The 23,993-nt window shown below is 41.0% G+C and overlaps 3 protein-coding genes across 4 annotated transcripts; 2 read left to right on the top strand and 1 right to left on the bottom strand.

Annotated features, from left to right (window-relative positions):
- The first annotated feature begins 3,537 nt into the window (after window positions 1-3,537).
- Window positions 3,538-4,200, top strand: LOC144628863 (uncharacterized). Its single transcript, XM_078486966.1, has one exon. The coding sequence runs from the start codon at window positions 3,538-3,540 to the stop codon at window positions 4,198-4,200; it is 663 nt and encodes a 220-aa protein (XP_078343092.1).
- Window positions 4,201-14,813: 10,613 nt separating this feature from the next.
- LOC144627987 (uncharacterized) lies at window positions 14,814-19,258 on the bottom strand. Its single transcript, XM_078486018.1, has 3 exons — window positions 19,106-19,258; window positions 16,251-16,360; window positions 14,814-15,095 (listed from the first exon to the last, which is right to left on the bottom strand). Exons 2-3 carry the CDS (start codon window positions 16,312-16,314, stop codon window positions 14,872-14,874), a joined length of 288 nt encoding a protein of 95 aa, XP_078342144.1. The 5' UTR covers window positions 16,315-16,360; window positions 19,106-19,258; the 3' UTR covers window positions 14,814-14,871.
- Window positions 19,259-20,699: 1,441 nt separating this feature from the next.
- Window positions 20,700-23,719, top strand: LOC144627986 (dol-P-Glc:Glc(2)Man(9)GlcNAc(2)-PP-Dol alpha-1,2-glucosyltransferase-like). 2 transcript variants are annotated; one of them, XM_078486016.1, is made up of 2 exons: window positions 20,700-21,087; window positions 21,823-23,719. In XM_078486016.1, the coding sequence occupies exons 1-2, from the start codon at window positions 20,701-20,703 to the stop codon at window positions 22,876-22,878; spliced, it is 1,443 nt and encodes a 480-aa protein (XP_078342142.1). In that variant the 5' UTR covers window position 20,700; the 3' UTR covers window positions 22,879-23,719. The 2 variants fall into 2 exon arrangements, with proteins under 2 accessions (XP_078342142.1, XP_078342143.1); XM_078486017.1 differs by having other exon boundaries at window positions 20,700-21,091; window positions 21,827-23,719.
- The last annotated feature ends 274 nt before the right edge of the window (window positions 23,720-23,993 follow it).

Raw genomic sequence — 23,993 nt, 5'->3', positions numbered from 1 at the left:
ACATAGCCCTACATAGCCCTACATAGCCCTACATAGCCGTACATAACAATACATAACCGTACATAGCCCTACATAGCTATACATAGCCTTACACAGCTAGACATAGCTATGCATAGCCCTACATAGCCCTATATAGCCCTACATAGCTATACATAGCCCTACACAGCTATACATGGCTACACGTACATAGCCTTACGCAGCTATACATAGCCCTACACAGCTATACATAGCTATGCATAGCTATACATAGCCATACATAGCTGATTACTGGGTGGTGCATGTAACAGTCTGTCACTTGATCTCACGGAGTATTTTAGAGTGATTTTATTTAACCCGTGAAACAACATCTAACAATTAGTGCTAAATAGTGAAAACTAAACAAAAGAAAACAATGGAATAAGTGTCTAATAGTATCTATTTGAGTAGTAACTATTTCACGATTGAAGTAAAATAACTCTAATTGGCTTCTTGCTGTAATCAGTTTTATTAGATAATCTGGGTCTTGACCATCTAAGCACTTAAAAGTCAACAATAAAATCTTATAGGGAGCCAATGAAGGTGATAGCCCGGACAAGGGTGTGACGTGGCAGAATCTTGGAGAACCCATTACCAGTCTAGCTGCGGCATTCTGTTTTCGCTGGAGTTTCATATGCGAGTTTGGAAGACATAGCTTAAGGCTAAGCAGAGTATATATTGTAAACAAATTAGTCAATAACAGTCCCATGTAACTTTCAGCCAAAACAGCTCACGTTGTTTTTTAGAAAAGCAAAATAAAGGAAGTAAGCCAGTTTGAAGTATTGCTGTTGACAGCCCGTTCCTCTGTAAAGACTGTGTAGTTGTACAGTGAGCAGAAAGATGTGTTGTACAATGGGAGGCTCTACATAGATTGATAACTTTATTTTACATGGATAGAAGCTATACACAGCTACACAGCTACACATAGCCGTAACGATAGCCGCACTCAGCTGTACATCATGATACATGGCCATAGCGGCGAGCGAAAGATAAAGGAAAGGAACCACTGGTCATTTTTTTTCCTCTCGCCGTTCTTTGCGTTGATTCACAACAGGCTACGCAATGTACGGCTATGTGCAGCTATGTGTTGTTGTGTATAAACATAGCCGTATTTATACACAACTACACATAGCTACACATATTGCGAAGCCTGTTAGATGCCAAGTTTTTTGGCTGGTATGGAGTAGAAATTGAAGGAGCATTAGTGAGACCCAGAGGAGTAACTTCTAGAGGTGTCTGGGGGTATATTCCCCCCCCCCCCCAAAAAAAGAAATAATATTAAAAATGTAAGTTTGCAGAGAAGCAATTTCCTTCATTATGGGCAAGCGTTTGTTGTTTTCTGCAACTCTTCCCTACTCGAATAGCGTTCATCTCTATCAAAGCACAGCTGAAAGAATAACTTTATTTAAATTAATAAGACTTTTTCCTCAAGTTGTAGTATTTAAAAAAGCGTGATTTTTTGTCTGAATGGCGTGGTTGCGTGAGATTTGGTCAAAAAGAGTGAGTCTCACGCCAACAGCGTTAGACTTGGCATCTACCTACTAATTTTAGCTATTTTTTATGAGCAAGATTTTGCGACTATTAAATTTAGCGATTTTCCGAAAACTTAAATAAAACAATTTTAATATATAACTAAGATGGAAATATATGTTCAGTAATAGAACAAAGTCTCTTAAAATTGAACGAACATTACCACTGTCAGAAAGAACAAAGTGAATTGCAAATGTTAGAAAGTCGTCCTCGTCATATTTTCTATGATGCCGGCGATCCCAGCTCTCTCCCAACCCTTCTTAATTGTTGCCCTACCTTCTGACGTTGTTATATAGTTGAAAAGGGCCAGTGTATTTAATTTTGTGTTCCTCCCGCGGGCGGGGGTATTAAATAAACGCTTATTAAATTAGATTGAGACAAATTTTAGCGAGTACTAAATTTAGCGATTTTGGCCCAATTGGTTACTTTCCTTTATCATTCGCTCGTCGCAAGGGAGATCAAGTACTTTTTAATTGACGTGTCCCCGCCTCGAAATCTTAGGAATTTCCTGCCCGCTCAGGCCTACTGGAGTATGTTCCCGATATATGAATCTGGACGTACAAGACTGTCACGATTTTTTGATGAGCAGATTTCGACTGGCCTTCTTTCAATTTTCCTAGTGATTCCGCCGTAACCATTAGAACCAATTTGTCTCGACACTTATTGTACTGCTCGTGGGAATATCCCCACAGTCTCTGGTATTTAATATTTTCTGCTTAATATCTGTCAATGTAGCTGTCATATTAGTTCACTTTTGACAAGTTTTCATCAAACACGTGTACGATCTGGACTGACTGCTAGTTGCATTTCTCTCTGTTAAAATCGCTTTCTCGCGAAGATGTCGCAAGGATCACAAGGTTCAGAATCGTTGTCTTCCCAAGAAAAAAGGAAGCGGAAATCGATGCGGGCCTTATTGAAAAGGATGGCGCGATTGGTTATTACAAAAATCGTAATTTTCAGGCCTTGACAAATTTTAGTATTGCCTGTAAAGGCTTCGGTAACAGATAACTCAGCTGCTACAGTCAACAAGTTGATCGAATACCACTCAAGCTGGTATCGCCTGAAATTGGCAGTGGCTGTGTTTCTTAGAATCAAGACCATGTTACAAAAGCAAAGGAAGGTTGAAAGGCTTACTAGTCCTGTGTCAGATCCGGACCGCTGTCCAGCCACGAACACAAAGACATCAGGAGCCAAAACGAAAGGAGTGCTTCGTCATTGTATGCCACTTACAGTGCAAGAGCTTGAAGAGGCCGAGGTTGCCATCCTCCGCTTCGTACAGTTGCAGTATTTCAGTAAGGAGTTTGATGCTCTCAGGGAAGTTAGCAGCAACGACGACAGAGACCAACGGGGTCGGGCAAAGCAAAAGAAAATGGTGTTGAAGAAGACAAGTTCTTTAACTCGTCTGGATCCCTTTGTCCATGAAGAGCTTCTACGTGTTGGTGGCCGTCTCAGCCGGGCTAATGATCTCTCTGAAGAAACAAGGCATCCTGTCATCCTGCCTCGCAAGAGCCATGTTACGAATCTGATCATCCAGCATCTCCATGAACGCCTAGCACACGCAGGCCGCGGCCATACACTTGCTAAATTGAGGGAAAAGTACTGGATTCCTGGTGCCAATGCTGCCGCTCGTCACATAATCGCAAACTGTGTGACCTGTCGCCGTTACCGTGCCCCTGTCGTCGAACAGAAGATGGCTGACTTGCCAAAGGACAGAGTAACTTCAGCTCCCCCGTTCACGTACACTGGCGTGGATTACTTCGGCCCATACTGATTAAGGAAGGCCGAAAGGAACTTAAACGCTATGGATGCCTTTTCACATGTTTGGCAAGTAGAGCAGTTCATATTGAAACTGCCAACTCTCTCGAATCAGACTCGTTCATTCAAGCACTGAGACGGTTTATTGCTTATCGTGGACCCGTCCGAGAGATTCGCAGCGACAACGGCTCGAATTTTGTAGGCGCCACTAATGAGTTGCAACAAGCAATTAATGAGATGGACAATGACCAAATCAGAAGCAGGCTGCGCCAAGAGGGCACAGAATGGATTTTTAACCCGCCAAGCGCCAGCCACATGGGTGGCATCTGGGAAAGGCAAATCCGTACCACCCGCAAGGTACTCACCGTCCTGCTGCACGAGCATGGCACCCGTCTCGATGACGAGTCCTTCAGGACCTTGCTTTGTGAAGTTCAGGCCATCATAAACTCCAGACCCCTAACGTTCGCATCAAGTGATCCTGACGACTTCAATCCTTTGAGCCCTAGCAATATTCTAACGATGAAGACAAGTGTCATACTTCCTCCACCAGGAGTCTTTCAACGCGCAGATGTCTACCTGAGGCGACGCTGGCGAAGGGTACAATACTTAGCAAACCTGTTCTGGACTCGTTGGAAGAGAGAGTACCTCCTGACACTCCAACAACGCCCAAAGTGGAACAGCCCAAAGCGAAACTTAGCAGTCGGTGATGTTGTTCTTGTGAAGGACGACAACTCCTCCAGAAACATTTGGCCCATGGGTCGAGTGATCAAGACGGAACCGGACAAGAATGGGTTTGTGCGCAGTGTCCAGCTGAAGACCCAAACCTCAGAACTACGCCGTCCAGTTGACAAGGTTGTCCTCTTGCTAGCCAAGGAGGAGCATGAACCCGGAGATGAGTAAGGAAATGGAACACTTCAAAGAACTGAACTGAGAATCACTTTTAGTGAAAGTTATTAAGGACTTGTCTCGTTAGTTTTTATTTTATTTTTTCTTGAACATTGGACTTGACATGTCGCTTAAGGGGTCGGGAATGTTACTGCCGTTACGTTACATTGCGACTCGAGAAAGACACGCGTGATGTCACGCACGCAATGGCACTATCCCACGGTGCATTGCGACCGAGGAGTAAACCATGTGCTCGAAGGGAAGTTGAACATCTTACGGTGAAATTGTTTTGGAGCATAGTTTTCTACGGTTTATCGTGTTTTACAGCCGTTTACAGAGGACACAAACTTTTCGAAACCGTACAAAACGTACAAAACGTACAAGTCAAATCGTACAAGTCTATCGCACAAGTTGTATCGTTCAAACCGTACAAGCTGTTATTTACTATACATCTCTTCGTACAAGTATAAAGGTTAAGTAGAGTACAAGTAGCGTCGAGATACAAGTATTAACTGTTGTACAAGCACAAGCTTATTTGCCATCGCTTAATTATCGTTCTCATCGTAAGCTTTGGTTATGGTCATCGAATTGTCAATTATGTACGCGTCTTCGAACTGTGTCCATGTGAGTAAAGCATAAAATTTGTACTGTGTCGTTTGTTGACTCCGAATCGCTTTATGCGCTCACAAGGCCCTCACTAAATGCGACCACCTATCACCTATTGCTGACCACATAAAAACAACAGGCCATGACATCAAATGGGATCATTTTGAAATCCTTGCGTCAGGCAAAACTGACCTCCACTGCAAAATTAAAGAGACCTTACACATTCAAGAACTACAACCTTCTTTTAATGCCAATGTCGGCAGTGAAAGGTTGTTACTTTATTAACTGAAATGTAAATATTAAGTTACTGCCGAAGATCAATTGTCTCAGTCTAGGTTCCAGAACCCTTTCATAACAATATAAATAGTTGCCAAAATTTTAACGGTCATACTTTTGAAAATGTATATAGCTTAGCATACGAAACGTCAAGTTTAGTAATATGTGATTTTTCATGTTTATCACCGCTGTTTGTGTTATATTTTTAATCAAGTTACGATGGCCTAAAACCAAGAGTATATATGATACATGTTCTGCTAGTTATTATCATTTGTCTTGTAGAGAAGAAAATAATAGAAATTTTTTGTAGCTTTAACTAAAGCTATCAAGTATTAATCCCATACCTACCACTACCCTGACTGACAACAACTTGCTGTCACTTCTTTTAAATATTCCATTTTTGCCGATCCTCAGTCATAGCTGTTCTGCTGAGTAACTTTATCAATTACAAGAAAATTGATCGAGACTTGATGGACACTCGTGCGGTGCGGTCGTTTTGTTTCAGAGTTTTCAGCGTTTTAACTATTCAGTGCCGGACTTTAAGAACATAACATTATAGAGCGCAAAATATGCTGGTTTAGTCATGTACTGACACGCTTCCCATTCCCATTTTTTGGCCAGTGAAAATAAAGGCAAATGCCAGTCAAAATAGGCAAATCCCAGTTCCTATTTTAACCCTTAGGGACCCTCATATAACTATATGCCGAACGATGGAGCATTTGGATTTCTACAAGGCAAATTCATTTCATTCAATTTTCAGTTTCCTGGCCTCACTTATTAATCTTCTGGGGTTGCGTCTATTGGCGAGTTCATTCTATCTAGCTTTTTGATAAAGGACCCATAAAGCTAAATTAAATATTTCTTTCTGCGTTAGTTTTCTTCTTATCAAAACGAATTGCAAATATCCGAATCTGTATTTTGAGCAATTCCCGAAACACCCTTTTGTTTCTCAGCTGCATTTTTGATAATGAAATTAAAAAAAGCTGTTTTAAATACTCGTGTATTAACCATTAATTCAACGACTTGAACTCAAATCGTATTCTGTCAGCAACGAGGATTAATTCTCGTTTTGTATTTTACCATATATAATCGGAGTACAGTGGAACCCCGTTAATACGGACACCAAGGGGACAGGCCAAATTGTCCGTATTAACGGGGTGTCCGTATTAAGCGGGGTCTCAGGAAAAAGTCACGGATACATGTTTTATCGACACAAAGACGAAGGCAAACGTTTTTACAGCAACAAAACGTTGTTTAATTGTACTGTTACCGTAACAGATGCAAACTGTGAACCCTGACAGAAATGAATAGTTTTTACGAAAACCTTACGATCTAGTCATAGTTCGAACTAAACTTTATTAAACTCAACAATTGAATTATTTGAAAATGTCGCAACTCTACTATATACAAGAAAAAAACGCATCAAAGCAACCGAACGTTTTCTATAAAGTTTCCTTTGTAACTTAAACTCTAGATCTGACCGTAACCGTTATTAAACTGAACAAACTCAAGTCGGTAACGTTACTTTAAAAGGAAGCTTTCAGCTTGAGGCACAACCAGGCCGACTGAAACCTTTGCAAGTCACACTATTAGGTTATTACTGATAGTCTTAAAATCGTTTTAACTCATCGCATTCTGTCATTTTTTGACCAGGGTAAAGTAAGAAAATAATTGCGACAATGAAAATTGACAGTTCATAGATAAACAGTGTCCGTAAAGCGGGGTTGACAATGTATGACAGTTTGTCATTGGGGACACGGAAAAGTGTCCGTGTGTCCGTATTAAGCGGGTTAATTTTAAAGAAAATGTATTAGGTTTTCGTCGGGACCAACGAAACTGTCCGTAATACCGAGGTGCACCGTATTAAGCGGGTGTAAGTAAAGCGGGGTTCCACTGTACAAATAAATTGAATGCTCAAGAAGTTTCCCCTTGCAACTATCCAGTCATTATTGGAGTGATACGTTAGCGACTACCACATGTAAGCTTCAGCCTGTTCACAATTTGCCGCCAGGTTTGTTTTGATCATATGATCATATTTGTGCAGTTTCAAGATCACATTGATGGCTAGATGTAAATCAAAGACTGCTGGTCAAGGATCCGGGTCGTGCTATTTTTGAGACAATTAATGTACTTGGTCTACTATCCCTGACAGCGAAGAAGACAAAGAGGCAGCCTTAAATGACTCCATCATGCAGAATTGCTGCCAGTCAGCGCTCCTTTAAATATCGTGGTGTAAAAACAGGGGCGTATCTGCCTACATGCAAAGTACGCAACTGCTTATCAGAATTTCCCAGATTTTTTTACATTAAAGAAGAAATGCAAAGGGTTTAAAAGTAGTGTAATTTTTCTACGCGTTATGGTGTTTTTTCTTTAAACTTTTTCTGACCGATGATTTGGTAGGAACTTTATGAGCGCGCAAAGGGAATGGCAGCCGAATGTGGATAAAACAAAAAATGCCGCGTCAATGGGGGAGTATCAGCAGACACGCCCAAGCAGTACTGGCGCAGAGCTGTTTTACCACTTGTGGACCGTATGGAATAATTTAAACAAGGATATGAAGAAAATGACAGACACAATTTGTACATAGACTCTCATATAGCATTTCATTTGTACATAGTTTCTCTTAGTATTTTTTTATTACATATATTATGTTTTATTTTGTTATTTTAATATTGATGCTGAGAAACACTTATCAGGGATGCTCATAAGCTAAGGACTCTTGGTTTTAGGCCATCGTAACTTCATTAAAAATATGAAACAAACAGCGGCAAACAGCGGATGCTCAATCAAGTGAATGTATGTTAAGTCAAAACGTATTATGAAAATTAAAGTTAAAATTTGGGTCGTAACTTTAATGGAACGGTTAGCTATGTATAGCTATGTACGGCTACGTAGGGCTATGTACGGCTATGTAGGGCTATGTACGGCTATGTAGGGCTATGCAGGGCTATGTACGGCTATGTACGGCTATGTATAGCTATGTAGGGCTATGTACGGCTATGTAGGGCTATGTAGGGCTATGTAGGGCTATGTACGGCTATGTAGGACTATGTACGGCTATGTATAGCTATGTAGGGCTATGTACGGCTATGTAGGGCTATGTAGGGCTATGTACGGCTATGTAGGGCTATGTAGGGCTATGTACGGCTATGTACGGCTATGTAGGGCTATGTACGGCTATGTAGGACTATGTAGGACTATGTATAGCTATGTATAGCTATGTAGGGCTACGTATAGCTATGTAGGGCTATGTACGGGCTATATACGGCTATGTAGGGCTATGTACGGCTATGTAGGGTTATGTAGGATTATATACGGCTATGTAGGGCTATGTAGGGCTATGTAGGGCTATGTAGAGCTATGAACGGCTATGTAGGGCTATGTAGGGCTATGTACGGCTATGTACGGCTATGTAGGGCTATGTATAGCTATGTAGGGCTATGTACGGCTATGTAGGGCTATGTAGGGCTATGTGGGGCTATGTAGGGCTATGTAGGGCTATGTAGGGCTATGTAGGGCTATGTAGGGCGATGTAGGGCTATGTAGGGCTATGTACGGCTATGTAGGGCTATGTACGGCTATGTAGGGCTATGTACGGCTATGTAGGGCTATGTAGGGCTATGTAGGGCTATGTAGGGCTATGTAGGGCTATGTAGGACTATGTAGGGCTATGTATAGCTATGTAGGGCTATGTAGGGCTATGTAGGGCTATGTACGGCTATGTAGGACTATGTACGGCTATGTACGGCTATGTACGGCTATGAAGGGCTATGTAGGGCTATGTAGGACTATGTAGGGCTATGTAGGGCTATGTAGGGCTATGTAGGGCTATGTAGGGCTATGTAGGACTATGTACTGCTATGTATAGCTATGTAGGGCTATGTATAGCTATGTAGGGCTATGTACGGCTATGTAGGGCTATGTAGGGCTATGTACGGCTATGTACGGCTATGTAGGGCTATGTACGGCTATGTACGGCTATGTAGGGCTATGTAGAGCTATGTAGGGCTATGTAGAGCTATGTACGGCTATGTATAGCTATGTAGGGCTATGTACGGCTATGTAGGGCTATGTAGGGCTATGTAGGGCTATGTACGGCTATGTAGCGCTATGTACGGCTATGTAGGGCTATGTAGGGCTATGTACGGCTATGTAGGGCTATGTACGGCTATGTAGGGCTATGTAGGGCTATGTAGGGCTATGTAGGGCTATGTAGGGCTATGTAGGACTATGTAGGGCTATGTATAGCTATGTAGGGCTATGTAGGGCTATGTAGGGCTATGTACGGCTATGTACGGCAATGTACGGCTATGTACGGCTATGTAGGGCTATGTAGGGCTATGTAGGGCAATGTAGGGCTATGTACGGCTATGTAGGACTATGTACGGCTATGTACGGCTATGTACGGCTATGAAGGGCTATGTAGGGCTATGTAGGACTATGTAGGGCTATGTAGGGCTATGTAGGGCTATGTAGGGCTATGTAGAGCTATGTACGGCTATGTAGGGCTATGCAGAGCTATGTAGGGCTATGTAGGGCTATGTAGGGCAATGTGGGGCTATGTACGGCTATGTACGGCTATGTAGGACCATGTACGGCTATGTACGGCTATGTACGGCTATGTACGGCTATGTAGGACTATGTAGGGCTATGTAGGGCTATGTAGGGCTATGTAGGGCTATGTAGAGCTATGTAGGGCTATGTAGGGCTATGTAGGGCTATGTAGGGCTATGTAGGGCTATGTAGGGCTATGTAGGACTATGTACGGCTATGTATAGCTATGTAGGGCTATGTAGGGCTATGTACGGCTATGTACGGCTATGTAGGGCTATGTACGGCTATGTACGGCTATGTAGGGCTATGTAGGGCTATGTAGGGCAATGTAGGGCTATTTACGGCTATGTAGGACTATGTACGGCTATGTACGGCTATGTACGGCTATGAAGGGCTATGTAGGGCTATGTAGGACTATGTAGGGCTATGTAGGGCTATGTAGGGCTATGTAGGGCTATGTAGAGCTATGTACGGCTATGTAGGGCTATGCAGAGCTATGTAGGGCTATGTAGGGCTATGTAGGGCAATGTGGGGCTATGTACGGCTATGTACGGCTATGTAGGACCATGTACGGCTATGTACGGCTATGTACGGCTATGTAGGACTATGTAGGGCTATGTAGGGCTATGTAGGGCTATGTAGGGCTATGTAGAGCTATGTAGGGCTATGTAGGGCTATGTAGGGCTATGTAGGGCTATGTAGGGCTATGTAGGACTATGTACGGCTATGTATAGCTATGTAGGGCTATGTAGGGCTATGTAGGGCTATGTACGGCTATGTACGGCTATGTAGGGCTATGTACGGCTATGTACGGCTATGTAGGGCTATGTAGAGCTATGTAGGGCTATGTATAGCTATGTACGGCTATGTATAGCTATGTAGGGCTATGTAGGGCTATGTAGGGCTATGTACGGCTATGTAGGGCTATGTACGGCTATGTAGGGCTATGTAGGGCTATGTAGGGCTATGTAGGGCTATGTAGAGCTATGTAGGGCTATGTAGGGCTATGTAGGGCTATGTAGGACTATGTACGGCTATGTATAGCTATGTAGGGCTATGTACGGCTATGTACGGCTATGTACGGCTATGTACGGCTATGCCGTAAGGCTATGTAGGGCTATGTAGGGCTATGTAGGGCTATGTACGGCTATGTAGGGCTATGTAGGGCTATGTAGAGCTATGTACGTCTATGTAGGACTATGTAGGGCTATGTAGAGCTATGTAGGGCTATGTAGGGCTATGTAGGGCTATGTACGGCTATGTAGGGCTATGTACGGCTATGTAGGGCTATGTACGGCTATGTAGGGCTATGTAGGGCTATGTAGAGCTATGTACGGCTATGTAGGACTATGTAGGGCTATGTAGAGCTAAGTACGGCCTTGTAAGACTATGTAGGGCTATGTAGAGCTAAGTACGGCCTTGTATAGCGGTGTATAGTTATGTACGGCTAGGTAGGGACATGTATAGCTTTTGTATGGCCATGTACAGCTGTTTAGTGCTGTGTTTCCTCTCCTATATATTCCTTATATGGGAATTAGTCAAACCACTATATGTTAACTACATGACGTATCTACGCCTGTTGCTGATGACGGTGCTGATTAAAAAGATCGCAGGCGCTGGGATGAGAATTTGCTTATCTCTTCCGGTGATATTCTTGGAAAGATTTGCATTCATCTAGAATGAACGTCATGCTAAGAGGGCATTCTTCTCATTCGAGTTGACTGAATTTTTGCCAAATTTCATAAACAGACTTAATTTATATATTATTTATAGTTGACGAAACCCCTTTATTCCTGTAAACATTATGCTTATTTGATAGCGGTACCATTTGCTTCAATGCCTTTGCAGATAATAGGCTTTGCAACTCATCGACTTCGATTTGGTTGCGAGCTGATTCAAGCTTATGTGAATTGATTTCGGATCGCAGCAGAACGTGTTTTGCTTCTTTCAAAAATGGTCAAGTATTCTACTGGAACCCAAGCCTTGTTGTTAGAAGAGACCCTCGACCAGCGAACTCAAAACCTTATGAAAACGATTAGCTGACCAAATTTTACCTTAAAAAGCGAGGATACACGCTTTGGATAAAAGAAAACAGCATTAGGTAACATTTTAACACATTTATTGAGCGATTTTTTGCTTATAAATCGTTGCTAAGAATTCTCAAGTTTCGCCAAATTTCATACAGACGTAGTTCTCTACCAGGCTTATTACAAGGCGTCAATATGTAACTAAAAATGTAATGCAACGGGTTTTTTATACTTGCGCGATAACTTTTCAGCGTACTTTTATTCGCACTAAAACTAGATGAACTTCTGTAATTTAACTTACGCCGGGCTACATTTGCTTAGTCCTCATCGTGGTTCGACTCATCATCATCGCTGTTCATGTTTGACTGTAGGAATCGCATTGATTTCCGTATGTGATAACGTGAATATCGCCTGGATTCTTCTCCGTGCCAAGACCCACCATTGTAGTAAAATGTTTCTCCAAATGCACGTATCATTTTCCTTTTGAAGATTGGATAACTTTCCTTATATTTCTTCGCCTCGTTCTGCCAAGATTTTTCTGCTAGCCAGGTATTCTCTTTCCCCCCTTCCAACTGATCGTTCAAGCGTCTTTTTTCTTGAAGTCTCTTGGCCTCGATCTTGGCCGCCCGCGCCCTCGTGTAGTATTTTCGTCTAGGACCTTCACTAACCCTCTTCAAAGCGTCTGCGGAACCCTGATCGTGCTGAATGGAATCGTTCTCTCTTTCTACTGTGCGGTTTTTGGATTTCTTTTCACTCATATTAAACTGCTTCCGATCCGCCCAGACACAACAACAGTTTAATTGTGGTAGTTGTGGAGCGAGAAGCGCAAAATGTGCGTTGCAAGCTAAACTCAAATTCAATGTTAATGTATGATTAACCATTCCAGTCATTATCCCGCCAAAAATTCAAAAGAATGGCAGAAATTTATAAGCATAATTATAGCCAACCGCTGAGCGAGGAGGTCATACAATAGATTCTGGGTAGAGATTAAATCAGGGATTAAATGTCAGCTGGCGCATTCATTATGCTCACTTCAAAAACGAGTGATGGCCTGGACCGAAAGTATGCGTGTGTGCATGGCAGATAGGGAACCCGGAACTCAGAAGTCGGAAGTCGGAAGTCTGAACTCAGAAGTCGGAAGTCGGAAGTCTGAACTCAGAAGTCGGAAGTCGGAAGTCAGAAGTCGGAAGTCGGAAGTCGGAAGTCGGAAGTCGGAAGTCGGAAGTGACCATTCTCGGCCACGGTAGTCTTGCCACGTGCCGGAAGATGACAGACCAGGAGTTAATTTCTGAGTTTCTCTGCAACTGTCCTCCAGTAGTGCAATCTACAGGCGTTTGCTCCCTGAACGGTCTAGTACCTTTAGTTTCACAGATCTCCAGCTCGCCAACTGGACCATTAATTATTTTTTCTCGACTTATCTAAACCAGGAAAAAACTTAAGGTGATTCCCTAGTATTGCACTGCGCATCCTTACTGCGCAGAATTTTACGCGTAATTAGCGCGCGCAAATAAACAAAATGGCGGCTTTTGTCTAGGCGGCTTGGCTCACGAGAGCGATAAATCATCGTTTTCTCGTAAACGAATACGGTGACCTATCACTTTTTTCTCTTAGATTGAGAGTATCGATCAAATTCTTTCTGTAAAATGAATAAAGATCAATTTCTATGGCAGAATAATACATAATCAACGAAAACGTGTACTTTCCCAGCACTTGCAAAGGAATTATTAAGGAATTATGTGGTATAATAAAAGACCTTGTATATAGTATATACAAGGTCTTCCTGCTCCTAAACGAATACGGTGACCCCCCCTTTTTAATTTCAAAATGTAACTTCCCTGAAGGTAAACAACAAACCGGCAATGTTTGGTTGAAAATCTATAAGCAGTTTTATTTCCCAGGAATTACCTTAACATCGCATTAATTTTTTCTTTTAGTGTTCCATCCCACAAATGCTCGCACGGATTCTCTCGGCCCAGGTCATCACTCTTTTTTGAAGAAAGGTGTGGTGCAAATTTTGAGGTCTGTAATTATTTACGAAAGGGTAGTAAACAGGGGTGATTTTAGCGGTTATTTTCCAAACCACTCGTTACTGAAAGCAAAGAAAAAGGACTCAGTTTTGGGAAGTTCTACCTCAGTGTCATTGAATGGAGGTAAAGAACTGTTTGGGAAGATATAAAGACTGAAGTTCAACTGAAATTGGTGTTTTTTTTAATTCTTTTTTTGAAAAGGGCCAACGCTTTCCTTTCCTTTACAACACTTGCATAAAATGGGTGAAATCTCTATACATGAATAATTTGACGACAAATTAAATTTACACGTTTAAACGGCAAGCCCTGAAATAATACATACAATGATACATGCAAGGCTTGTACAACAAGGTCTTTATCAAAACATGGACATGATAAGTATTGTTAACAAACACTTCTGAAACCCTCTTGTACACATACTTGCGAGGGTTTCTAAGAAGCCAACACAAAAGATTCACATTTAAATGCCAAAAAAGTGAATGCTTTCACAATTCGTGATACCCTCAAGACAAGTGAAGAACAAAATAATGGACTAGATCTGAGGGACAAACAGGGCTTAAACTATGGCATAAGTTTATTGGATTTTGATTGAATTTAAACATCCGTAACTTCTGATCTATTAAAAAAATTCAAATTTGTCAAATTAAAATTCTCTATAGGAATCAGCTATATAATTCACTAATCGAAAGTAGACCAACCATAGCCGCTACGAAGTTAGAAAACTGTCTTTTAAAGTCTTCTCCTGTCGCTTGAAATTTTGAGGTAATTTGTTTAGATTACAAGAGCTTTTATAAATTTTTATAATCTTGATTTTGGCCTCAATATGTTCTTTATGTGGAAAAAATTGTTACAGAACAGGAGCCGATTAAAAGACATATTCACTGTTAAAATCCCTAAAATACCTCATTTCCAACCTAGTCCCTAGGCGTTCTCTCTTGTTTCGGTGACCCCGCAAAGCCTGGGGCGTCGCCTACTTTTCGGTGACGTCACCGCTCACGATGGAGCCCAGACTCCCTTGAGCCGAAAAGCCTAGGGACTAGGGTCGACTAGGCTGTCTCAGTGCTATATGGAGTTACAAAAGTTTAAAGCGGAATAAAATCCTATACATGTAATAATAGCTATGTTTTCCTTCTGTCGAAAACCGTGAAACCACTGACTAACTTAAGGCAAGTCCAAGATGCGCTAATAAAGTTCTATCATTTCCTAACAACACAATCTCCGTTGTCATCGATAGCTGTGATGCAATGATTGTCATCTACACGGAGATTAATCAGCTGGATTTCCTTTAGCGGGTCTCTGGCTGCGGACGCGCCTGAAATGTGTAGTTCCACTGGGATTTCATCTTTAGAGTGAACTGCTGAATATTTGTATTTTCCTCCTCCTTCGGCGCGTCGGTGGACGATACGGTATTCGTCAAAACCTGTAGAAAGGTCATGATTGGCTCAGTCAGTCGGCAAATACTCGTAAAACAAACGCAGAGGTTCCGAATTTCGTTAACCAATCAGGAGAATGCACGAGCACCTGCGAGAGCAGTCTTGCAACTAAGGAAGACTGTCGGCGGAGCAGGGTAAAGGCGGTGTTACACGGGACACCATGCAACAATTGTTGCGCAAAAATCGAACACCGTGTAACAATGCACTGGGGACGATTTTTTGCACAACTTTCTACTCGGCAACACGCTGCGAGTTTTTCAACCCAAGTCAAAAACTCGCAACGCAAGATGACAAATATTTAGAAAGTTGGCTCGTGTAACAGGGTCACTGTCGATTTTTTGCGCAACACCTTCCCAGAACTCTGTTCAACATGGCCTGGACGCGCATTACTCGGATACGCGAAATGTTGCGAGTCGACGTTGCGCTGAAAATCGTCTCGTGTAACATGCATGTTTCCAGGTACATTTTGCATGATGTTGCGCGAAAAACCGTCGTTGCAAGTTAAGGGCACCCAACGGACTGTCTCGGTGAATATCTGTTCGACCTAAAATCGCCTACGATTTTCTGATTAAAGTGGGATGAAAATCTGGAGATTTCTTATAAACTCAAATTCTCGTGACATGGGAAAAGTAATGCCTGTTGTTTTCGGAGAGAGAAAAATGTCGTTTTGGATACGAAAAAAGGCCAGCTACAATTATCGAGAAGGCAACAGCGGCTCGTAAATTCGGGTAATAATATTTCGTTCCCTAAAATTTTCTGAAGATTAAAAGTTTAGCTAGCGTACCCAAAAAGATACAATTTTCTTAGCATTTAAAAATAAAGCTTTAAATCGCACAAAAAGTTCGCTTGTAATGTATAAACGGCGTTCCGACACCTTTAGTTAAATTTTCTCGTTAGGTGCCCCTGGCAAGTTGTCCCGTGTAACACAACCTTAAAGGTTGCGTACAACATCTCAAATAAAGTCACACCTCTCCTTACGGACTTTGGGGGTTGGACGTTTGGTGCAGTGAAGTCACTGTGTGCACTTTCATTCAATGTTACACAGTGTGTAGACACCGTTTACTTCCCCAACATGGCGGCTACACTTTCTTGAATGTTAGAGACTGATTACAAAGCCATCAATTGATCATTAATTAGCGTACCGTCTAAATCTCCTGCTTCCATCTTTTGCCATTCGTCTGCTGATAAATAGTTGATCAGATCCATAATGACTTCTCTATTTCTGTGGCTAACGTTTAGTGCTAGTGTCGCCCTGGTTGAAGCAAAAGATTGGTCGTTTATTTGTTTACGGAAAAATCTTTAGAACTTTATCAAAACGTTTTCTAGAAGGAACAACCTGACATGACCTTTTCTAGATGTTTAAAGGTGTTGAAACAAGTTGAATAGAGTTCTGTCCGAGATTTGATTTACTTTTTTTTAAAAAAAACACGTGTTTGGAATTTTAAACATTGATTGTTCGCTCGCGATACATGTTGACCGGGCGAGGGGCGGGGCACTTAGATTCTGGCGAAATTGCTAGTCGCTCCTTTTAGTACTTGAAAATAATGTTTAAGAAATTAATCGTTTTTGCCTGATACCGCGAAAATAAACTTGGGCCATCCCCTTCCCTCCCCTCCTTATGGTGCCATCTATTTAGAATTGTGACTAACCTCGTTCAGTTTACATTATGCTCTTTGACTCAGCCATCTTAAAAGGTATTTATTGAGAAAATGTTGAGTCAAAAACATGTCGGAAACATGTTTAATCATCATAAAGAGCGAAAAAGTCTGAACTGCATTTTTAGCCTAAAATTTGCTTTCTTCACCACATTGGGTAATCTTTATTAAGGTCTTTCGAAACATGTGTGACTGTTTGAACATGCATTTGAGCCCTGCTAACCAAGGAAGGTTCTGGTACCTTTAAGAGTACTTTCAAACTTTCCGACTAGAGTTTCGACCGCCATCTTGGCCCGATTTGATGACGTCACAATTACTACAATGCTGTATATATTTCTCCATGCCAAGTCTTTAAAGTCGACTTTTGCGAAATTCTGGCAGCGAAAAGTTCAATACGATCAAATAAGAAAATACTGTAGTCTTTTCTCTCGTAAGTACGAGACGAGAGTAGTTGATTATTTCTGAACACAGAAAACTTTCCATACTAAGCGAAAAACAGCAGAAGGGGCCGATTTTATCGTCGGCGCTTTAGTATCAAGCAGATTCCTAAAAAGCCGCGCACATTTAATCTCTTTGATGAATATATAGACAGTCGCATACCTAGTAAAAACAGTACCATTCTTTGCTATAACATTTCTGTAAGTTACATGTAATTGTAATATATAATCTAGATTGAGAGAAAAAAGAAGTTGCAATTAGCTATGGTTTTGTTTATAAATGCCGATGGCTTAGATAGGAAGAATTTTGTTTACAAACGGCCTAGATCGTGATTACGGGATGAAATAAAGCTGTAACCTTTGCCCTGTCCGCAAACGGAGTAATTGCATCGGCCAATTTTTACGCCATCAACAAATATGACCTGTATATGAAATATGCAAACAATGAAAAAAAAATTCATTCCTGACAGCATAAAAACACAAGCACCCTGCCAGTTTTCTTATCAGAACCTGCATAAGACCGCAAGGGTCTAGCTTTCTTCGTTCTTTTAATACCAACCATACTCAATCCGGAAACTCTACTTGACAAAAGAAAGCCAGTAAAATGCTGAAAGCCATTAAAAAGACTTCGAAATCAATCACTCATGTTGCACGCCCAAAACGTGACCACGAGCATGTCAATGGTTTTCTTTCTCTAAATATTCGATTTCGGAGGACTTGAAATTGGATTTCCTTTTTGTACAGTGAAAGTAGTTCGTTTTCGCCGGAAAGGCCTGTTATGTGCTTCAATCTGTGTTTTTGTATTGGCGTATATAAACCACTGTGATTAAATATACAACAGGGTTTACATATGCAGAGATGAAATTATTTTTACAGCTTTCAAACTAAGGCGTATACCACTTAACCCTGGAATAAATATTAACTGTTGGTTATATTTACTTCTGCAGAAAAGTCCAAACATTCCTTGAGAAAAGGCTGTCGTTAATTTTTTGCAGACAGAAAAAATGATCTTCTACGATACAAACATTTTTAGTTTCACTGAAGGAAGAGTTCTACAGACGCCCAAGTGCTTTTTTCCGCTAGCTGTTTTTTTAAATGCATTTTAGTTATGCGGTATTTTGACATTGAGAGTATACACTTAAGCTCGTGCTGACATCGAGTAAACAAAACCTCTCAGCGATTTTCCAATTCCTTAGCTCTGTTTTTATTATCATTGTGTTAATAGTTACAGTTCAATATGGTGCCGTCATAAAAATGTTTTACAAAGCTATGTTGTCGGCCGATCGTAGCTGCGATGCTTAATTATTCACGTAAACTACAAACAGAGACGCTGCCGTAAACCCGCAGACGGAGGGGGTTTGTTAATTTCATCAAGATGTAATTTCCGTTTGCTTATCTCTCGAAAGAAGTAGAGAAAAACAAAGAACCCCTCCATTTAAACCTGACAGCGAAAAATCGACATTGGATAATGCGAGCTTGAAGAACGAATCGATTCGAACAGTAATAGCAAAGTACATTTCTTGAGAAAGTAGTACACACTCTCTGAAAACCGGTCAAACGTGAAATTCATCTTTGTTTTTAAACCCACAATCTATATAACGAAAATGTTCTTTATATTAGACAAAGCAGTTCGATTAAAAGCTTGGTTATCGTTTTGTTAAGGAATACAAACCATTTGCTGTAACAAGCCGTTTCATTAAGCCACACAGAGCGCCCTGGGTGTCTTAACGAGAGTTCAGAAATTACCCAGCAAATGAAGTCAGTAATTGACAACGTAAACAGACGTATCGTTAACTGGGTCTTAACTCTTGAATACTGCCGTTTTGATCAACTTTTAAAACATGCTTCTTCGATGTTGCACATCGCAAAATAAAACTATATAAAACCATTAAGAAAGTTATTTACCTTTGTCAGTGAGACTGTATGCAGCGATCACCAAAAAATCTCCGGGTTTTTGAGGAAACAGAACTTGACACCGTGCGTTTAACCACGCACACAATTGAGATAAGTACAATGTACGTTCCCTTCTCAATGGAAACCAATTAAATGCACCATAGAACACGCAAGCGTTTCATTGGTTGAGGTCCCGCTAATTGACGGAAATAGCCGACAGTTCAATTAATTAATTAGTCGGCGGTCTGTATAAAGGAATGTAAAAATCACGCAATCACGCCATGCTTATAAAACAATTACGCTGTTTGATTTAGCAATAACCAAAGTAACATTAGTTACCACAGCAAGCACACTTTGCGTAATAAACGAGGAATATTATTAGTTTATTTATTATATTATTAATTGAGATTTTGTAAACAAACTTCTTGAAGGGTTTACAATGAATTAAAAATATTCCCCGTAACCTTTATTTCTCAAATTGCAACCTCATTGAAGGGTGTGAAGGGAACAGTTAGTCAATTAATTGAATCGATGATAAATTAGCAAGTGAAAAGTCTTCTTCTTGGCTTGGTAATTTGACTACACCCTACGGACTAATGATAAATGTTCCAATTTCTGAAATATGAAATGATTAACAAACTCACCCATTTTAAAATGTCAGCAAAACATGTGTTTCCCAATTCATTACTCTCAGATTCATATGATATTTATACGACTAGGAGTATTTCCACTCCCCGCTGGATGGGATGCTAGTCCATCGCAGGGTTACCACCGCATTAGTTCGCCGGTACCTATTTATACATCTGGGTAAAGAGAGACACTATGAGATCCGGAGTCCAGCGCGCCAACCATTAGGCCACTGCGTCTCCACCAACCTACGATTAGGAGTTCCTTTCGGCCGCAATATCTGGGAAACAATCCCGGCGGCTGGGCGGGGCACGGGACAGAAGAGTAAGAAAGTAGGAAGATAGTTAGGTAGGTTCGTAGGTGGAGAGACGTTTTTTATTGTAACAAGAGAAACTAATGATAGTAACCTAACAACAATAATCCTGAAGCGAGGGGTGGTATAAATCGCATTTTCCAGCCCAAACCCCATTTCCCAGCCTATTGTTTTCCCAGATCACAGTCTCAGTTGCCTGCAGTTGCATTGTTTATTTGTTTGCGATTCCCAGTTTCACTGACCCAAATCACATTTTCCCAGTGAAAATTTCACAAATCCTATTTTACCCTTTAGGTCCCTCCTTCAGATAGCAGCAACATTGAATGAATTCCCCAGGATATTATGCTCCCGGAAATGTTATCCGGATTACAACCCCTCCCGCATTTTCTACCCGGTTGTACCCCCTTCTAGGCTTGCGAAGACATTGCGTGGATCAAAGAAGGAAAGCCGGCCGCTCAAGGAAATTTAAACGACTTAATGACAAGACTTCTTAACTGATGACAGTAGTAAACATAAAATCGCCCTCCCGCGAGCCGCCATTAACAGTTCATTTCCCTGAAAACGAAAACACAACCTCACGCATGCAAGATGTTAACCTGTCCCTCCCCTCCCCAATGATGCAAATTTTAATCCCATCATGCTTCAGTGTCAGTTCTTGCTTTCAAAGATGGCGGAATTTTCGTTTTTCTCGTTCTATTCTACCTTGCTTGCAATTTCTATGGCTATCTTCTTAAAATTCAACGCAAAACAACGACAGCCGTATATGGATGAGATTTTTCACATCCCACAAGCACAGAAGTACTGCGATTTCAAGTTTAACGAGTGGGATCCTAAGATTACCACGCTACCAGGATTATATTTTATTTCCTTCGCGTGTTTGCGCGCTCTGGCCTTTTGCCTCGGGCATGAACTGGAAATAGTGTGTACGCCATTTTTCCTGCGGTTGATCAATGTTGTGTTCATGATGGGTAATGTGTTGCTTCTGAGACAGATACTCGTAAAGCTACACTGTGGTGACAAGACTGGTAAAACTAAAGGTCAACAACCGCAAAAGGTAAGTTGAAACTTATCCCCCAGCTTGCAGTAAAATATTAATTCTACTTACTTAGTTCCACACATTCCTGTTAGTTTTACTTTTGAAATTGTGCCAAAAATCTTTTTTGTGGAATGAGACCCTAAAAAGGGGAGGGGGAGGGGGGCATGAAGCTGCGGCTCCCCTAGGGGTTTCAGTGAACAAAAGAACATGGATCCTCCTCCCTGGGAGCCCCTCGGAGATAAACCCCATGGAGATGATGCCCAGTAATGAATGAAGATTTCATCAATCTCGTTCCCAGAGCCTGTGTTCCCCTTGACCAGCAGTTGGGAAACTCAATGGCTCTGGAAGAATCCAAAACCAGGAACCAGGAAATCCTGGTTCCGGTTTGATTGTGTGTGTGCACTGGAGATTGTGGTGAAACGAACAAGTTTTCAGCCAATCAGATTCAGATGCCTTTGTGGTGGGCTTTCAGAATAGCCCAGAGGTCCCGATCCCATACAAATTTTGCTAGTTGATGGATTTTTTTTTTACAATTATGAAGTTTGGTCAGGTTCTTGTGACTTTTTTTTCAGCTTTTATTTTTGGCTATTGGGTCACCCATGCAAGGGTGGCTAAACCAATGTTTGTAATTTTCACCACAGTCTAGTGATGCCACATTTCTTTAAGTCACACCAGCAAACGCATTATAAAATCAGGTTGTTACTGAGTTTGTCATTCAAAATAATGTGATTGTACTTTTTGCTATTTTTGTAGGGAGAAAAACCCACAGAGGAAGCCAAGAGTTTAGCCACAAAATGCTCTGTCACAGCTCTGGTCTTGGGGATATTCCCAGTGCTCTACTTCTTCACATTTCTCTACTACACTGATTCAAGCTCTGCGTTCTTTGTTCTGCTCCTGTATTACCTCGGCTTGCGTGGAAACCATTTCGCTGCAGCCCTGGTTGGTGCTGCGTCAATCATCATCCGTCAGACCAATGTCATATGGGTGGTCTTTACCGCTGGCGTTACTGCATTGAGAACATTACAACCAAATGTCAACAACCCAGATTCTTCAAGTTTGGTCACAGATTTAAAGGAGTTTATCTTATCATTTTTTAACAACTTTTTCAAGGTGCTTAAATGCCTGTGGGCATATGGTTTAGTTGTAATAGGTTTTGCTGTATTTGTTGTAATGAACGGCGGAATAGTAGTAGGTGATAAAACTCAACATAAAGCTTGCTTCAATTTCCCACAACTTTTTTATCTCCTACTGTTCACGCTAGCATTTAGCAGTTCTTTGCTTGTCTTTCCTGAAGACATCATAAGTTACTTTAAAAGTTTAAGAAATGTTATCAAAAAACCATTATATATTATAGGATTACTATTCGCAGCATTGGTAATGCTTTTAATCGTTTATAAATTTACATATGTACATGAATACCTTCTAGCCGACAATCGTCACTATCCATTTTACATTTGGCGTAAAGTTTATGCCAGACATTGGATGGTAAAGTATGCCATTGTACCACTGTATATGTTTGCAGCGTTCTGTATCCACAGACAATTATCCTTTAAACAACATAGATTGTGGATAGCTATGTTTTATATCTGTGTTGCTGTAGTAACTGTTCCACAAAAACTTTTAGAGTTTCGATACTTTATCATTCCATATATCTTTTATCGTCTTCATATTCCGCTTGGGTCATACCCTAAACTAGTTTTGGAATGCATTTTGTATATTGCTGTAAATGCGGCAACCTTCTACTTGTTCTTAGAGAAGCCATTCCATTGGGATCACAGCCCTAAACAGGTTCAAAGGTTTATGTGGTAATATTAAAGTATAAGAAATAGTTTGATAATAGTGCAGTGTTCTGAATCTCATTAAGTTTCTGGCCAGATGGTTGATTTAAAGGGACTGTGTCACAACAGAGCTAAGTTTATTTTATTTAGTTTTGCCAAATACTCGCTATGAAAATTAATTTTTGCACAGAAATCATTTCTATGGATCTAAATGACAAACCCATAGCTTCGTTGCGACCAAGTGTGTCTCCCAGGTGCTATAATTTAAGCAAACAAGATTAACTTTGAAAACTGTTCAGCCCAACAAATGAACAATATTTCAAAAACCCATATCGCAGTCTGTTTCATTCTTCATCACTTTTAGCCATCCATACCTTCTTATGTATTAGTTGTGTTATTGAAATGTTCCTTCACTGTTTTAAGAGGTTATTTTTATATTTCACCGAATTTGATGGTCATTTCCCATGCCTAAATTTCACTTAAATCTGTGACACAGTCCCTTTAATGATAAGTGGTCTGAGTTGGCTAGTGCCACTCTAAACCAAAGGACAAGTTCTGACTAATGAATTTACAGTAGCCGTTTTGTATGTGCCCTTTGCAAAGAAAAATTTCTAGACTGAGTAAGCTCTTCCCTGAACTTTTTCTCAGCAAAAGATAATAAAAGGGGCAAGGTGGCAAAGTCAAAAATCGTTCACCAATCATTACTTTTTTAAATTGTTAACTGAATGAAAGTAGTGGTGCCCGAAACTAGCTAAATTTAGGCTGTTTCAATGAATGTTTGTTAAAATAGTGTAGTATTTCTCAACCACTGTAAACTATGACTTTTAGAGTATGAATGTTTTTATTACTCATTAAAACAGGTATAGACATTTTTCAGTTCGAAACAATTATTGTTTTCCCCAGGCTAATTTACACACCCGGTTTCCCTGTAGCGGAACATTTCAACTCCCCCAGCCACACTCTATCAGACATTCAAGTTAGAGGACTAAGAATGTGTTCTGGTTCCGGAGCGCGACGGAAGCAAATTGAAATGGAAAGCATTTTTAAGCTCGGTTCAATGCAACCACTGGGCTTGAACAATGCTTTTCATTTCATTTAAACTGGGCGCGCGCGCTCAGGTTTCTGCGCGCTCATGGAATGCGATCG

Source organism: Oculina patagonica, chromosome 10 (genome assembly GCF_052425735.1).
Source record: "Oculina patagonica isolate OP01 chromosome 10, crgOcupat, whole genome shotgun sequence".
NCBI classification, from domain to species: domain Eukaryota; kingdom Metazoa; phylum Cnidaria; class Anthozoa; order Scleractinia; family Oculinidae; genus Oculina; species Oculina patagonica.
The sequence above is the reverse complement of the archived record's forward strand: the minus strand, read 5'-3'. Positions and strand labels throughout refer to the sequence as shown.